This window comes from Pongo abelii, chromosome 2 (assembly GCF_028885655.2).
Source record: "Pongo abelii isolate AG06213 chromosome 2, NHGRI_mPonAbe1-v2.0_pri, whole genome shotgun sequence".
Taxonomy (NCBI): domain Eukaryota; kingdom Metazoa; phylum Chordata; class Mammalia; order Primates; family Hominidae; genus Pongo; species Pongo abelii.
In genome coordinates this window covers 13,571,637-13,590,051 of record NC_085928.1, presented here as the reverse complement: position 1 = coordinate 13,590,051, position 18,415 = coordinate 13,571,637, and the positions used below count along the sequence as shown (strand labels likewise).

The following is an 18,415-nucleotide window of genomic DNA, read 5'->3' as shown; positions in this document are numbered from 1 at the left end:
AGATTACAGGTGCTTGCCACCAGGTCTGGCTGATTTTTGTATTTTTAGTAGAGACAGGGTTTCACCATGTTGGCCAGGCTGGTCTTGAACTCCTGACCTTAGGTGATCCACCTGCCTTTGCCTCCCAAAGTGCTGGGATTACAGACGTGAGCCACCGCACCTGGTCTTTCTGAAACTCTGAAGAGGAATATAGTTCATATATGATGGAAAGTTTTGAAAATTTTGGTTCTTTTATGTATAATAACAAAGAATCCCCTGCTGAATAAATCAGAAGATGTATTTCAAGAAACCTATTCACCTGTACAAGGAGCTCAGTAAATTTGTGTCTGCAAAAACATTGATAAGGAATATCAATATTCCTTATTATTATCTCATTATAAGGAATATCAATAATGAAAGGCAAATATGGAAAATTATGAGATTATAAGATTACTATCAAGAAGGCAAAATCTTAAAGTCTTGTAAAATGTGCTAAAGTCAAAAGGGCTTTAAAAAAAATTTACTCAGAGTGAGGTTCACTGATTAGAGGAAGATCATAACCAAAGATAAGAAGAAAGGGAAGGAGGAAAAGAGAAAGTGGGGAGGGAAAGAGAGAGGGAGAGATAGAAAAAAATAGAATTACTGAACCCCTCTTTTGAACCTCTGTCTTTTCCAGCAGATAACTAGAATTCAAAATGGAGAGGCAAAACATAAATTAGGGGACACATGAAGCCCAAGATAAGTGAGCTCTCAGGTCTAGATCTCCAGGCCCGGATGAATTATGGTACCCAAAGTTTCCCTTTTGGCCACAAGATCATGTCCATACTTCTGAACTTTTCATCCAACAACTGCTGCAGTCTGACCCCATTTTATTAGTTTATATAAGTTACTGTCTTTGGAGGAAAGATTTGAGTTTCAAATGGGCTTAGGTTGAACGAGAAAAGATATGTATGGCCATGTGTGGAAATAAAGAAGATAGAAGTTATGTGTCTGAACCTCCCAGAAACCCAGAAAAAGCTCAGTGACTCAGCCCCATGGGAAGAACAAGAAATGTGGCATAGTGTCACCTCTGGAGATGAAAACTGGAATGTCACCCAAGACCAAGGGTGTCTCAAGCAGCCACATCATCTGGTCATCGTCTGAGAGCAGAGGACCAGAATCTGTGTAATGTTCTACCGTTTCTATACCACAGCTTCCTTTTTCTTCTTCTTCTCTGCTTTCTGTGATTTCACTTCTACTCTGCAACCAATCACCCAGATCCCTGTCTGTGCAGTTTAAATCCTCAGGGAAACAACCTCAATTGACCCAGCTTATTTCTAGTCCCCTATTTAGACACAGCTTTTAGGCCAGGACACCTCAGAAGTCACTGGCTGCATCTTGATGGGCTGCCCTCCTAAGACAAATTTTTACCTCTGATCTCAAAAGCTGTGACTGGGCATTTAGCAGGTCATGTGGTGCCACCACAATCACCTATGTATAAGAAACCATTTCAGAATACTCCCAGTGGGGACCATGGCCATGGTTGATGTCTCAGTGCACTTATCCAATTCATGGGCCAAATTTATCATCTACTTCCTCCCAATAAAAATCTTCAACTCTTGCTGGTCTAGCTTTACTCACCTCCAAACACAAGATTTGCTCATTCATTCATTCAGTCAACATTGATGGTATGCTTACTATTTTCTACACACTGGAGATATACAAATGAATAAGATGTAATACTTACCTTTTAGGGTTCATGGTCTAATGAAGGAGACTTATAAATAATGTGATGTATGCTAAAATAGAAGCATGTATGTGATACTGTGGGAACACTGGGAAGGGCATTGCCCACTTGTTTTTTGGGGAGGAGAGGAGAGGAAAAAGGGCATTGAATCGAGAGTGGGGATGAGTAGGAACCACTCATCACAGCAGGAGGGGCATGCAACATTCAACATGGCTGCAGTGTAGGGAATGGAGAGCAGTGGAGACAGGGCTGCTACAAAGGTAGGTGGAGCCGCATGGGGAAGGGCATGTCTACACTTCCCTCCACCTACTTCCTAAGGATGCATCTAAACTCATTTTACTGTCTCTTTGCTCCTCTAGTCCCCACACATACCTAGAATACTCTTGGTCACAAACTATTTGCTTTGCTGACTCTGAATCACAATTTTGATGCTTTAGGATATAATTTTCTCTGATAGAGCTGCCCTAGTATGGCTGCTGCCACCAGCTGGCTGTAAAACCCTTTCTCATAGGTGGAGTCACTTTACCAAGAGCAGAGAATATGTATTTCCAAGACTTTTCCATAAACACATGGTCTCTGTTTTAAGTAAATAGAAAACCAAAGAAAACTGTTTTCAGAAAAAATAAAAATAAAAAACACCCTACATGCAATAAGATGAAAGTCCTCAGGATGCTTAGACACTGGAGATATATAAATGAATAAGATGATTAAAAAGAGGGGTTCAATAATTCTAGTTTAGATAGAATCAAGTAGATTCTATTTTGAATAGAATCTGCTAATTCAATCTTAACCAATTCCCCCTGTTATTACTCTGCCTTTTCATGGCTGAGGAGTTGTTTCTGCTATCCTCACACCCACCTCCTTTCCTTCACACCAAAGCTCTTGCCCTTTATCTTCCAGTGCCAGGCACCAGCCTACTGTCCCGAGATAGGAGAGGCTCCATGTGCTGAGTGAGCTACTGGAGAGCTGGATCCCTGGTCCCTGGTCCCTGGCCATGTGTGCAACAGGCAGAGCACTCCCAACTCGCCTCTCTGACGCCCTCTTTCTCCAGCATTTCTTGGGAGGGTTGGTCTCTCATGGGAGGGGCTGTAGATAGGCCTGGAAGGAGCAGATGGGGTGAGGATAGTAGAATAAAGAAAGAAGGGCTCTATTGTTTTTTCTACTGTTGCTCCAGTGATGTTTTGCCTCAGTTTCCCTGTTATCTAGATTGTAGCATGGTTTAAACCTTGGACCCACTTTCCTCCAGTCCGAAAGATAATTTTTCTTCTTAGAATAGTATTTAAATGTTTTTTCCTTTCCCTGAGCAATTTTAGAGTTTGAAAATCCAAACTTAGGATTAAAAAATGAGCAGCAGTCTGCTTGTTGGGTGTCTCTCTCATTCCCATGACTTACCCAGCTTAAGTACTGCCTCTCCGTGAGACCTCCCCTACCCATGCCTGTCCACCTTCATTTTCTCCTTTTAAAATTCCTATAGTGTTAACTCTACATTCTCCCATTTTGACATTCAATTACATAATGCCCTGAGTTATTTAACTACTCTGTGTGAAATGAAGATTTTTTTTCCTTGTGTTTGACCCCCAAGCCCTGCACTATAGCTCTTTACACAGTACTATAGACCAAGTAGGTATTGAACAAACTCTTGCTAAAAATGAAATTAATCCAGTAAACATCAGAGTTCTACTTTACCTAGTCCTGTAATTGATGGCTTCATTAACCTCTTTCTCCTGCTCTCTAATGGAAACTAAAGACAAGATCCTGGTGGTGACAGGGACAGAGTTAACTCTTAAATCTGCTCATTGTATTTATTTAGATCTTGGCATGTGCCAACTTATATGAGATTTAGAGCTGGTACAGTGAAGAGGGGAACTAGGAACTAAAGGGCAGAGACAAATGGGCTCTGTTTGCTTACTGGTAGTATGAAGTTGGACCAGCCCTAAGCCTCTCTAAGCCTCAGATTTTTTTCATCTGTGGTTCAAAGAGACCTGCATAATTTCCCTCCATCTACTTCCTAAGGATGCATCTAAACTCCAATGGCTTTCAGATACAGTAACACGCTATGTAAATTAGTAAAGCATATTAATGTAAGAGATTCTTACATCAATAATAATAATGGCTAATGTTTATGGCTTACTGATTTCTTACTGTCTTCCACTGTACTAAGCATTCTGTGTTTATCAACTCATTTAATACACCGACCCTCTGAAGTAGGATCAGCACTCCGTGTCTACAGGTGTCGCATCCATGGATTCAACCAACCGTGAACTGAAAATGTTTTTTTTCAAATGGATGGTTGTGCCTGTACTGAACATATACAGACTTTTTTTGTTCTTGTCATCATTCCCTAAACCATACAGAATAACAATTATTTACTTAGTATTTACATTGTATTAGGTATTGTAAGTAATTTAGAGATGATTTGAAGTGTTCCTGAGGATGTGGGTAAGTTATAAGCAAAAACCACACCATGTTATATAAGGAACTTGTGTATCTGGATTTTGGTATCCATGGAGGGCCCTGGAACCACTTCCCCCCACCCCAGCACTGAGGGATGACTGTAATATTATGATTTCCTTTTTGCAGATGAAGAAATGGAGGCACAGAGGGTTTCAATAACTTGCTCAAGATCTCCCAGTTAGTAGTAACAAAGCTGGGATACATACCCAGGTAGTCAGCTATGAGGTATCTATGGCTGCTCTAAACAGGAAGAGAGGATTTAGGGTGAAGGGGCAGGAGAATAAATGTAATCCAGTAACTTAAGGCCATCTTTTGGGGCAGCAAACAAAGGAGAAGGTGAAGCTTCTGATTCAGCTGGCCGATAGCTTTGTGGAAAAAGGCCACATTCATGCCACGGAGATAAGGAAATGGGTGACAACGGTGGACAAGCACTACAGAGATTTCTCCCTGAGGATGGGGAAGTACCGGTACTCACTGGAGAAAGCCCTAGGAGTCAACACAGAGGTAGGCAGGGGTATTGCCCTCTGGGACATCTTCCCTTCTCATCTCCCTGAGCACCACTACTCTCATCACCATGGAAGAAAAGCATGTTTCCAGAGCAGTTCTTCTGAGCTGTTGACCCCTAGAGCACTTGCCTTGTGTGGCTTTTCTAGTGGGGAGTGCTGGGTGGATCTTGCTGATCCATTAACCTTCAGTCCCCTGTGATTAGTACTCTATACATTACAAAATCGACTGGCCAGTAGTGGGGCCTATGGCTACAGAACAGAGTTTTTCTCTATATAGAGTTAACTGTTGACTTTGAGAACCAAAAGCTTTATCTTGGCTTCATAAGTACCATCTTCCACCCAATTATGTTAATCAGCAAATGATTAGAGTCCCCAGTATATATAATAGTGCTCTTTCAAGAATAAGGGGTGCAATTTGTACAAGGGTTATTTGACATTTCAACCAAACAGAGGTACAATTTGCCATGAACCAGGGAAGATGGACTTTTAATCTCTTCTTTATAATAGGGGTTAGTAACCTGTGAATTAAGAGCTTAATACAGCCTGGCAATTTAATCCTAGGATGTCTAATTCTTAAATCTTCAAATAGGCTCATGATCTGAAGCAGAGCAGCCTGGAGAGTGAAGTGGCCAAACCACCTAAAGTTGAGAGAGTTAATGTCTCCCCCAGGCTTTAATCTGTGAGTTTTTATCTAGGAAGTTCCATCATATATAAATACCAAATGGTGGTTAAAATTAGCAGGGATGAGCAATGAGAAAGTTCAGTCATTGTTCTGTTATTTAGCTTTCTGTTTCCAAGGGAAATTGCTTGTTTAAATAAATATATTTGATTTGATTATTTTCTTTTGACAAATGAAAGATGTTTTTATATCTTTATGTGTTTTTGTTTCACATCTATTTTAAATGGTTAAGAATCAGTCTTAGACTAATTTACGGATGTGTTTAGATTTAATTAGGACCAAAGACCTTGGGGAAATAGACACATAATTATCAAATGTGTTTATTGTTTTTTCTTACTGTGGATATTTACCCTAAACATTTGACCTGAACATTTTATTTCTCTCTGATTTGAAAAAACAATAATGATCCCATGAAGAAGAGTGCTTCTGGGTATGAGTCTGTAAGATCCCTCATGTTTTTATCCTTTTCCATTATATCTTTTTTTCCCCCATTTTACCACCTCCCTCAACTCGAGTGAGTTGCTTTCCCAAAGCATCACAAGGTGACCTTTGTGATCCCTCCATGTGCAGGATAATAAGGACCTGGAGCTGGATATTATCCCAGCAAGCCTTTCGGATCGGGAGGTCAAGCTGCGGGACGCCAACCACGAAGTCAATGAAGAGAAGCGGAAGTCAGCCCGGAAGAAAGAGTACGTGTTGGCTTCCGCCCAGCTAGCTGGCCCCTCGTGACTATGCTGGGCTTTCACCACCACTTGTCCCTTTGGATAGCTTAATATGTCCTCATGGCCACCTACAGGGATTGGGATGGACAGATATAATGTTTGCATTGAGAATATGGGTTCCCTCTGAAGGCTTTGAAGTCTCTCCAGTCTGTCCTTCACCTGAATTCTCTTCATATTTCAGTAACTTCCTAGACAAAACCTTCCTCATAGATCATCACATTTTACTTCACAATGTCAAAACTCAACATGGAGCAAATCAAATATTTTTTCTTCTCCTGCAAATTTTATTCTCCCTTCTGATTTTATTTTTTTATTTTTTTATTTTTGGGGACAGTCTCATGGTGTCATCCAGGCTGGAATGCAGTGGCATGATCTCAGCTCACTGCAACCTCCACCTCCTGGATTCAAGCAATTCTCCTGTATCAGCCTCCTGAGTAGCTAGGATTACAGGTGTGTGCCACCATGCCTAGCTAATTTTTGTATTTTTAATAGAAATGGGGTTTCACCATGTTGGCCAGGCTGGTCTCGGACTCCTGACCTCAAGTGATCTGCCCGCCTCAGCCTCCCAAAGTGCTGGGATTATGGGCATGAGCCACCACGCCCAGCCTCTCCCTTCTGATTTTCTAATTCCCATCAATAGTGTCACTAACCTTCTAGTTTTGTCTGGATTATTTGCAAAAACTTCCCATAGCTTTCCTGCTGCTGGTCCCTGCCCAGTTCACCTGCACAGTGATGCCAGGTTTACCTTTCTGGAGTACATTTTATTATTGCTAATATCAATACTCTTCCTGCCACCAGCACCTACACTTTTTATGTCCTAAACATTACATAAAGTGCCTTTACACACATTTTCTCTTTGTATCTTTCTATCACTTCTCTCAGGCAGCTATGATTATTCCCATTTTACATATAATAAGACAGAAAAGTTAAGTAATTTTCCCCAAACCACACAGATGGTGAGCAATGAAGCCAGAATTTAATCTAGCTTTGACTCTTCAACATTCTTTGATTTCTTTCCATTATGTCTCTCACCAGCTTCAAATTGTAAATGGTTTGCTACTACCCCTGGAATAATGATAAAACTCAAGGTACTACTATCCTTTGGCCTCATCTAAGTCAATTTTACTTCAAAATACTTTCTAGTTCAGATCACACCCTTCAGTCAGATCATTTTCACTGACTCCTCTCAGGTCTAAGAATAAATTGTATATAATTGAGAATACTCTGCTGGCCGGGTGCGGTGGCTCACATCTGTAATCCCAGCATTTTGGGAGGCCGAGGTGGTTGGATTACCTGAGGCCAAAAGTTCAAGACCGGCCTGGCCAATATGGTGAAACCCTGCGTCTCTACTAAAAATACAAAAATTAGCTGGGCGTGGTAGCACGCTCCTGTAATCCTAGCTACTTGGGAGGCTGAGACAGGAGAATTGCTTGAGCCTGGGAGGCAGAGGTTGCAGTGAGCCAAGTTCGCGCCACTGTACTCCAGCCTGGCTGACACAGAGCAAGACTCTGTCTCAAAAAAAAAAAAAAAAAGAATGCTCTCCTTTCTGATTGTTATTTTCCCTTTCGTTTCCCTTCGTTTTTTTCCTGTTTGGTTTTATCTTGCTCTCTGTAAGTCCTATTGATTCTTTAAAATCCAGCTCATATCCTATGCCTCTATAAATCCTTTATCTACAACCCCCACTGTCATTGGCCCGTCCTTTTATGAACTCCTTACTTCTTTTCTGTACCAATTCCCATTTTACTTATTCAACCAATTCCTAAGCATGTGTCTGTAGCTAGATTGTAGACTCCTTGAAAACAAGAAATATTTTATACTCTCTAGTATGAATCAAGGGACTAGGAGAATAATGAAGATAACATAATTGTTGAACAAGAAAAGCTTATAGTCAGGCAGGGCACAGTGGCTCATGCCTGTAACTTTGGGAGGCTGAGGTGGGCAGATCACCTTGAAGCCAGGAGTTCAAGACCAGCCTGGCCAACATGGCAAAAACCTGTCTTTGCTAAAAAAAAAAAAAATACAAAACTTAGCCGGGCATGGTGGTGTGCACCTGTAATCCCAGCTACTCGGGAGGCTGAGGCATGAGAATCCTTTGAACCCAGGAGGCAGAGGTTGCCGAGAGACAAAATTTCTCCACTGCACTCCAGCCTGGGCAACAGAGCAAGACTCCATCTCAAAATAAAAAAGAAAGGAAAAGAAAATCTTATGGAATATAATTGGATATAAAAATTGAAACCTTGAGGGAAGGGCAGGACATTATTTAAAATCACAAAACAAATAAGGACTATAACATCAATTTCTTGAAGTTGAGGGATATACCATTGGGCCAGAAGAAAATAAGGCATGTTTTAGGAGGCGTTCCCGTATCAGATCGGCCCTCCCCTGACTTGCTCTAGGTATTCAGATTTCAAAAGGAAGAAAGAGGTGCTTGGAAATTGGTCCAGTGAGTGAATTGTAGATGTTAGAATGTAAAGCTGCCACCCAAGTTTACTCCTAGGTCAGCAATAGCCCATGAGGAGAAGAGGCAGAGGAAAATAGGCAAGAAGAGAGTAGAGGATGCTGAGATTCAAATATTTTGCAAGAATCTCAAGTAGCTGAGGTTTTCATAAATTGAGCTCTGTTTTCTCAGAATAAGAATGAATAGGGGCCAGAATTCATTTAGCGAGCTGGAACCAACTTATCATTAGATTCCTGCTTTGCTCTCTAAGTATCTCAGCTCCACTTTCAGAAAAGTCCTGATTCCAGGTAGGCAAAACACATTTTTCTTCTTTGGTTGTTTGGTAGGGAGTTGTCTACCAACATTTCACTCTAATCAAGAATTACAGAGCATTGGACAGGGTAAACAATGAACTGTGCCAATCTTATAAACCATTTCTTAACACTGCGTCCTTTATGCTGGAGTTACAAAGTAACACATAGCCAGAGATTTCTGGAGGACTTTATGAAGAATATTTTGACACTCTGTTTGGGAATTACTAGAAAAAAAATAGTGTGTCCTAAGATTAAGAAGCTCTATATAGTTTATTTTATCAAGATGAAGTAGGACCACAGGTTCCTTGGAGCTGAAGAAACTAAAGCTGCTCTGTGAAGTCAGAGCTTGTTCATATGGGGAGTGGATTTGTTTGTTGGGGCTGCTGTAACCAAGTACCACAAATTGGGTTGTTTAAAGAGCAGAAATGTGTTGTCTCACGGCTCTCGGGACTAGAAGCCTAAAATCAAGGTGTCAGCAGGGTTGATTCCTTCTGAGGGCAGTGAGGGGAGGGTCTGTTCCAGGCCTCTCTCCTTGATAGCTTGTAGATGGCTGTTTCCGTGCTCACGTGGCATAATCCCAGAATATATGCCTGTATCAAAAATTCCTCCTTTTATAAGGACATCAGTCGTTAGATCCAGGGGCCACTCTACTCCAGTACTGCAGTGATACTGTTTCCAAATAAGACCAAAATCTGAGGTATTGGAGGTTAAGACTTCAGCATATGAATTTCAGAGGGATCATAATTCAGCCCATATCTGGGAGGGGGATGAGGGGACTACACCTGGCCAGATCTTCCTCCTTGGTTCCTTCTGTGACAACAAATAGCCAGAGGAGATTAAAGGATGGGTGGAAAATAAAACAAAATGGGGTGGAGATAGCAGAAATTGTAAGGAAAAACAGGTAAAACTGCAGGAAGCAGATGGGAACAAAAGAACAATTCTAGAAAACTTAAGGCAATAAAATCAAGGGCAAGTTTTCAAAGCCCATCAGTTTATGTTCCTTCTGATCTCCCTTTGGTCCTAATTTCATAGCAATCTACAGCTCATTTAATCACGGAATGTTTCCTGAGCACCTACCATGCACTAGGCATGTTGCTTACGTGATCTTGTTTAATACTTGCAGCAATTCTGTGTGATCAGCTATTTTATAAGTAAGGAGTCTGAGACCTGGAGAGGCAAGTCCTACCTCTGGTTGTTAATTCAGTTCCTATCTGTCTGACTCCAAAGCTTATGCACTTTTTACTCTACCAATAGAGTTCAATTCAAAGAATAGAAAAATATAGAATATACCACAGCGAGGCCATGTATCATAAGTTTAACAATTGCCTAAGCACATTGTATTATTTAGAGGCCCAAGGAGGAAGAGAACCCTCTCTTTAAAGATGCTTAACAGAGACTTCTCTTTATGGGGGACTGAGAAGCAGTCACTTATTACTAATTTATACTGTGCTTAGGGTTGCATGTTCAGTTTTCTACACATCCGTTTATGCTGTAAACAAGTCCCATTGGAAATAGTATTGAAATAGCTAGAAGGATAATCTAGGTCAGAGGTCAGCAAACATAGACCAAATTTGACCTGCCAACTATTTTATATAGTCTATAAACTAAAAATTATCTCTCATATTTTTAAATAATTGGAAGAATTATCAAAAGAATATTTTATAATGTGAAAATTAGATAAAATTCAAATTTTAGTGTCCATATATGTTTTTATTGGAACACAGCCACACTTATTTTTTTTTTACACATTGTCTATGGCTCCTTTCACATGACAACAGCAAAGTTGAGTGGTTGTGACAGAGACCGAATTGCCCACAGATATTTATTATCTGGCTCTTTATAGAAAAATTGCTAACCCCTGATCTCGGTGCGTTGGACCTCTTTTCCTGGCTTTGAAACCTGGTTTATTATGGTACTAAGAACTGTTTTGGTATACATCTACAAACTCTACTGAACAGAAATCATCATTCTGGGAGCTGTAAGAGAAATGTGGAAAGCTGAGATTCAAGCTATCTAGTTGGTGAGACAGAATATGAACAGTCCTGCATGCCTGTACTCACATGAATATCACCACAGAATCACAAGTATTAATAGTAGGACTGGGGTGGAAAAGGGAGAGAGAATATGGACCTAGCTGAGCACAAACCTGCTAAAGGGATACAGGGCCAATGGTCAGGAAGTATCACAAGTATCATAGGAAGATACTTGTAGGAAAGGGAAGGAATTTTGAAGAAAGGAAAAGACCTGTTGATGAAGTAGAAAAATAGGACATTTAAGAATGTCATACATGCTGGGGTGGGGAAGTGAAGTTTGAAGGAGGAGAGACATTATATCTATAACCAACTAAAAGCCCATTTGTTTCCTTCTAGATTTATTATGGCTGAACTACTCCAGACAGAGAAGGCTTATGTAAGGGATTTGCATGAGTGCTTAGAGGTGAGTCTTCCAGTAATCCATTCACAGCTATACTGGAAAAATGACATCCTTGCAGGCATCAAGTCCTCAGTTGGAATTTGGTGCTGTTGGTCTCCCAGAGAGTAATGAATTAAAAAGCCAACAAGAGGAAATCTTTCTCCTAAAGTCAACAATAATTGCATGAGAGTTTAAAGTACTTTTGAAAAGAAAGTTTAAACTTTTCTCAGACTGGAGCTAGACCCAGGAACAAGAAGTGTATAAGGTACTTCAATTCAAAATAAAACCATGACTCAGTCAATTAACTTAAATTGGGTCTGAAAATCTGCATCCTGACCCCCATAAAAATCCACACACATTTAATAAATAACAAGAGACTGTGGAGTTTGTGTTCTTGCTAAAGTTCAGGATAATGAAATATTCAGGTTTTATTTCTTTCTCTTATGTTTACTTAATACGTCACTTTTTAAACTCTGCATGCATTTACAGTTTGAGTCTTGCCCCACAAGTTTGAGCGCCTGTTTATTTTGTCTGTATTTTATATGGCATGCCAGACTTGCCAGTGATGAAACTGTTACTGTCTTACAGACCTACCTGTGGGAAATGACCAGTGGTGTGGAGGAGATCCCCCCTGGGATCCTCAACAAAGAGCATATCATCTTTGGCAACATCCAAGAGATCTACGATTTCCATAACAAGTAGGTTTGTGGAGGGTCTCAGAGGTGCACACTTAGGCCGTAAAAACCAGACAACAGGGTTCCCAAGAAGTGGATCAAAGGTGATTGGTGAATCTTATCTGGTCAGTTTTCTAAGGCAGTTGCTGTCAGACTTCTTTTTTACTCACTCCCCTTTCTGCATAATTGTCCGAAAGTCCTAGTGGAGAGTAAAGTCAAGTATTCAGCAGTGCTTCTCCCCATCTCTCCTCAACATCCTCATTTATTCAGCCAGAATGAATACCAGGCTTTGAAGAAAGAAAAGTAGCTTCTTCTCATGAAATCTTGTGGGAAATCCTGACATTAGAATTCATCTGAGGCTAACCATTCCACCTTGTGGTCTTTAGGTTTTGAATTCCATTGAAGTTTTCTATCAACCTAAATATTTCCTCCATCTTCATTTTATTTCACATTTCTTGACAATTTAGAGGGAAGGACATCAACCGATACTCTGTTTTGTTGGAATAAGTAGAATCGTAGAGCCCTAAAACTTCACAAGTCATTGTTTCCAACTTGATTTAAGAATCTTTCCCACACCATACAAAACAACATGTTCCATGGTTAACAGAGGATCAGCAAAAAAAATTGGCATGATAAGTTACATAACCAACCAATAGAAATAACTGTGTTTCCAAAATACAAATAGAGAGAATCTCAAGACACAAAGAAGAACATTGGCATAAAGTCTTAGAGCTCTCAGGACCCTGCTGCAGAGCAGTGCTATCCCAGGCTAGCCAAGGCATTTACTGAGTTGTGTAGGTTTTCTGGAGATAGAAGGGCCATGTGTACAGGTGTAGCAGCCACCCTGAGGCAAGACTCCAGAACAGCACTGTCCCATGGAGCCTTCTGCGATGATGGAAATGTTCTATATCTGCAGTGTCCAATACAGTAGCACTAGATATGTGTGGCTAATGAACACTTGAAATGTGGCTAGTGCTACTAAGGAACTGAATTTTCAATTTTATTTAATTTTAATAGATTCAGATTTAGATAGACCACAAGCAGCAAGTGGCTGCCATATTCGATATCTCAGCTCTAGAATAGCCCTATGCTAAGAATGACCAAGAGGCAAGCAAGAATTGGGTGTTAAATGATCCTGGGCTGTAATAGGTCCAGATAAGGGGTGGAAAGTCACTCCTCTCTCATCACCTCCTGGTTATTAATTCCTGGTATGTCATCAGGTGGCACCAGTTTAAAGAGAATATAATATATGTAGCTCCCATGGCATGCAAATCTTGTCAGATTATTGAAGCAATATGATCTAGGGGGAAAAATAACCATTTGACTTTCTGGAATATGTGATAAAAGTTCCCAGTCTTTTGTTTTTTTAATCATAAATTTTAACACTATCCATTTGGTTTGTCTGGAAATTTCCAGATGTAGAAATATCATGTCCTCATGCTTATCATTGATAAGATCCCAATAAAACTATTTGACCATTGATACCAAATTCCATCATCTGAGCCCAGCTCAGTATCATCCCATCTCCCTCAGGATATCTGAGAAGACATCGGACTGGCAAATGGTAAGTCACGTTACCTTACTTTTCTGGCTTATGGTCTCTGGGATTTAGTCAACCAGTCTCACTTTCCCCATGTTCTTAGCGAACTGACTAACTACGGAAGCCTAGAGATCACAGTACGCACTTTCTGGGAGCCCTGCATTTGCCAATCAGTTTATAAGGGGAATGAATATACATTTCAAAATTGACCACTTGTAACAAAATAGCTAACATAATCATGCCTCTTATTCTGCTATCATGATATCACTGGTAAACCATGGTAAACAGTTTTGTAGTTTTCTAAATAGCTGAAAATCTACCTACCAGTTACAATATATAGTTCTAAGAAATCCTTTTAAAAAATCAAATTAAACCATAGAGAATCTCGCATGCTGTAAATCGAGGAATAAGTCCAACTATCAAGAACACAGCTACCCAGCACATATTATTGAGTTAGAATATTATGAAGAAAGAAAAAGAAAATAACAACTAGCCTCTCAACAACCAGAAGAGATGCCACAAAAATTAAGTTCTTGTCTTTTCATAGAAGCATCTTTCTATCCTCCCTAACAACCACTTTACCTCTTGATTATATAGTTTGTAAGCCCACAGCTATTTAGAAACAGCAAATAAGAATCAAGAACTTGAGTAGTGGGATACCAGCAGCTGTCTAAAGAAGACAAACTGCAAAAACAATAGGCAATAGAACCAAAAACAAAACAAAACAAAAAAAACCGCATACTGGTCAAGGGCTACTCAGTATTGGTGCAAACCATTCTATATCCCACCATAGGGCCCAATACAGCTACTGTGTTACAGCATAGCATACTTAATATTGGCGGTAACCCTGAGTCATGAATATGTTCTGCACGAAAGGCAAATAGCTGTACTGCATTTAGAAAGCTATTGACCAAAAATAAATTAATGGTTTAATTATCCACAATTTAAGGAAACATCTAAGAAAATCAAGCTTCATATTAATTTCCTACAGGATCTGTGGGCTGTCTTTACTCATAATGTATGCTTTCTACTTGTGTCCTACAAATTTTGATTAATGAAGAAAACATAACACCTAAAATCTCTAGTAAATAAGAGATAAAATGGCAGTTAGCCAACTTAGTAAATGCAGGAATTGTAAACTCTAAGGGACAGCTTAGAGGGGAGAACATCTTTCACTGCATAATCAGGTACCTGGCACATAAGTAAACATTGAGTAAATATTTGTTTGGTAGATGAATGCATGGATGAACAAACTGAAAATAAAATTACTATTTGCAGACTTATAGCTAATATCATTCAAGTCATAATTTAATCTTTTGTTTCTAAAAGTCTCAAGACAGAGAAAACCATTAGGTATGATTTTTTCCCCATCACTACAAGAACCATCTGGAAGAGCAAAATAACTTAATTTCTACATGAAGGAGTTTCTTGGAAGCTTCTTACTGGCTGGACCATACAGTTGTCCTAATACTTATTTATTCTTCAGAAATACTTCTCTGAAATTGTCACTTCTCAATATGAAAAAAAATCAAAGGATGCTTTTTAACCCCAATTGTTTGCATTATTCCAAAGTTGCAATTAAGCACTGTCTAACAGAAACATGCTCCTCTCATTTCTAGTGCATAGCTCAGGTTATCTGCCTGTAATCCAGAGAAAGCCTATGGGAGGGAGAGCAGGAGGAAGGAATATTGGGAGACTGAGAGATTGAGAGAGAAAGGGATTGAGATTGACACGACCTTGCTAACTTAATTAGCTAGGTCACTAGAAAATTAGCACCTAGACCAAGGGTTATGTGGTGAATACATATCTTAGCTAGATAGTATTGATCTGTCTAAATGGTGTCACTTTGAAAAATTGCAACCAGGATTAGTTCTCTCTCTTTCTCTCTCTCTCTCTCTCTCTCTCTGTGTGTGTGTGTGTGTGTGTGTGTGTGTGTGTGTGTGTGTGTGTCTGTGATCTGTCTGTCTCAAGGACCTTTGTCTTTATAGGTATTGAATGGGGAAATTCCCCAGCACCAAAACTTCTTTAAAGAACAATTTAATATGTAGAATTTAATACCTGCAAACTTTGGCTTTAACACAAACTGGAGACTGAAGTGGAATGATACTTCGTTTTGCCCTCCACTCTCCCTATTTTGCACTACTTCTCTTTCCTACAGAAATAACTATACAATCATGAAATTTACTTATCTACACAAGACTTAGACCTATTTTGATTGCATTTTGTAAGCATTCCTGAAGCACTCAGACAGAAGAATATATTCCATTAGTAGATCCCTAGACAGTAATGATTTTGTTAATGCAGTCTTCCCATTTTGTCTAGCATACAACTTGTAATTCAAGAAAATAATCTGTTTTCAGCTTGCTGATTATTAGATTTGCAACTTTGGTGTGGACAGCTTTTTGTTTAAAATGCTCATCACCTTCTGTTAAATCTGAACTTCTTCCTGTTTGGTTTTTTGGAGATAGTGTCATATGTGAGTCTGAGCAATAACATTTTAATAAAATCTCTACTCCCAGGGCTCAGAGGGTCCTCTCAACCATCAAGTACAACTCTTTCCATGCACAGACAAGGAGACAATCCCAGAGGAGCCGTTACTTGCCCACTGTGCACCCCTCCCCTTTCCTTAAAAGTCAGGTGTTAGATTCCAGGGCTTGGTCTCCCACTTCAGCACTCTCTCCCCTTCTCTCACTCCCTAGACCACCAATGGTGGCTGCCACATCTGGCTGGTTTAACTCATAGTGAAATAGCTTCCATGTGGATCTTAGAAGTTGATGAATATTTCTACCCATTTCTCCCAGAGCTATGTCATTCTTGTGCCACACCCCTACAACAATGACCTGAAATAAATCAGTTTTCAGCAAGCTCTAGATTTTCAAATTAGGGACCAACCACCAAGGTTGGATGTCCCTTCTGCACACTCCCTCCCTCCAGGCTTGGCTGGAAGCTATTAGATTTGGCCTTGGCCACCAGCCACTGCCCTCCCAGCCTGGTGTTCCCTGTCCCGAAGGAGCAGGACCGGAGACGTGTGAGGTTGAGCTGGGGGCACTGGCCAGGCCAGGGTCAGCCAGGAGCAGTGAGGGGTGAGCAGCAGGGGTAAAATCAAGGCTGGGGAATTTAGGGAGGGGCACCTCAATGAGCGACTGAACCACACCCACATTTCAGTCATCTTTCCAGAGTTCCTCCTTTGGGCCAAAGGTGTGCTAGATTGGAGATAAAGCTGGTACCCTGTGATCAAACCCATCCTCTGCCCTCTGGGGAATGAAGAATCCAGCTGTCATTTTCTTAATAGTCAAATGTTAAGGAAAGAGGAAGGGGAAGACCTGTTGTGATTTTTCTTTGGTCCCCAAATGCACACTTGAAGAGGTAACTTGCAGAACCCATCAGAGGAGCCCTATACAAATGTGGCTGTGGTCTTGTTACTGTTGTTTGTTTGTGTTTTCAGTAAGCTATCAACATTAGGGCTGATTATAGACATTGGGGAATACCCAAAGCAAGACAAAGTCTAAACACTTCGTTTGGATGTGTCAAAGTAATGTTAATTTTTGTTTTACACACTAACTTCTTAGCATCCATGCCTGGTTGCTAAACACCACCTTAATGGAGATGAGTAGCATTAAGCATAAGATTAATCTTTTGTATTTTATTTTAACATTAAATTTGGTATATATCTATGCAAATAACTTTATTCATCTGATCACACAAATTAGACAAAGTTAGAAGATATTGGCAAAATCATATTCAACAGTAGCCATGCAGCAAAGTAAATTTTGCTGCTTGTGGTTGGAGGCTGAGAGTGTGATGTGCTGAATGGGCATCCAGCCCTACAGACCTTTCCTCTTCATCCCTAACCTGGGCTAAAGTGTCAAGTGTGAAATGAAGGGACAGAGCCAGATGCTTCTCACGGCTCAGCCTGGGTGATCAAAATGTGCTGGAACTGTTACGTGAAAAATCCAGCACCTTTCCCTGAGTGTACATGACCCTCCATTAGTTTCATACCTGCTCCAGTATGCTAACCAGCTATCTTATCCCCTACAGTCTAGAGCCTCTTATATTCTAGGCTCTGAATCTGCCTGGTCATTAATGGATTCTTTAGAATAATCTCTAGCTCTACTTGCATGAAAGCAGTTACCCAGCCTTGCTTTGAAAAGAAGGCAATGTCCTGGACTTCCTATAAATACATGAACCTCACACCTTTCTCCCCACCCCATTTCCGACTTAATTTTTAAATGTATGCTGCACTTTGTTCCTCTTTTTCCCGTTGCCACAACAGGCCCCTTCCCCTTATCACCACCTCTGGCATTCCAACAAGCAAATGCACATTGACATACACGGTCATCAAATAGCTATTTCCATTTAGATGCAGACTGCACCCTTGATGTAAAGTCTATTTGCTGACAAGATTATGAGCCCCTCAATGAAGGATACACTTCCCCAGAAGCAGTGAGACTCTAGACCAAATTCATCTTCAGAGAGAATAACAAAACCAGTCCAGTACCTTTGAAATAGTGCTGTTTCTATCATATTTAATGACAAAACTCAGAAAGCTTTCTGTTAATAAATGCCAGCAATTTCATTTCCCGGGATTGTGTACAAAGCCAAAGGGAAGCATTTTCCTCATAAAGTAACTGCATAATATATTAAATTATAACAATTTAATAGAGTAATGGCATTGCCTTGATCTTGACATTTCTTTAAAAGTTTTATTCCTTTCTGAAAGAACCCCAGACATTCACACAAACGACTTGCTTTGCTCATTCTTTCACAATTTATTACATGTAATTATTGGAGTAGTGAGGGCCAAATTGCTGCTATAGAACAGCTAAGGTGAAATGTTCCATCATTTGTGAAGAGAGTTGTGAGCTGTTTTGCTTTAATTTGAATTCATTATGTCTATTTGAAGTAAGTAGAATGATATTGATCAGACTTACATAATCTGTCATCTTCATAAGCTTCCAATTAAGAAGTAAAA

At 40.1% G+C, this 18,415-nt stretch overlaps 1 protein-coding gene across 20 annotated transcripts in view; it reads left to right on the top strand.

Moving 5' to 3' along the window:
- The window catches only part of KALRN (kalirin RhoGEF kinase), a 687,608-nt gene that overhangs the window by 415,993 nt on the left and 253,200 nt on the right, over nucleotides 1-18,415 (top strand). For all 20 annotated transcript variants that reach the window (XM_054551360.2, XM_054551365.2, XM_054551362.2 and 17 more), the window contains exons 22-25: nucleotides 4,481-4,663; nucleotides 5,915-6,033; nucleotides 11,187-11,253; nucleotides 11,818-11,927. In XM_054551360.2, coding sequence (XP_054407335.2) covers nucleotides 4,481-4,663; nucleotides 5,915-6,033; nucleotides 11,187-11,253; nucleotides 11,818-11,927 — 479 coding nt within the window. The remainder of the gene's footprint in view (nucleotides 1-4,480; nucleotides 4,664-5,914; nucleotides 6,034-11,186; nucleotides 11,254-11,817; nucleotides 11,928-18,415) is intronic.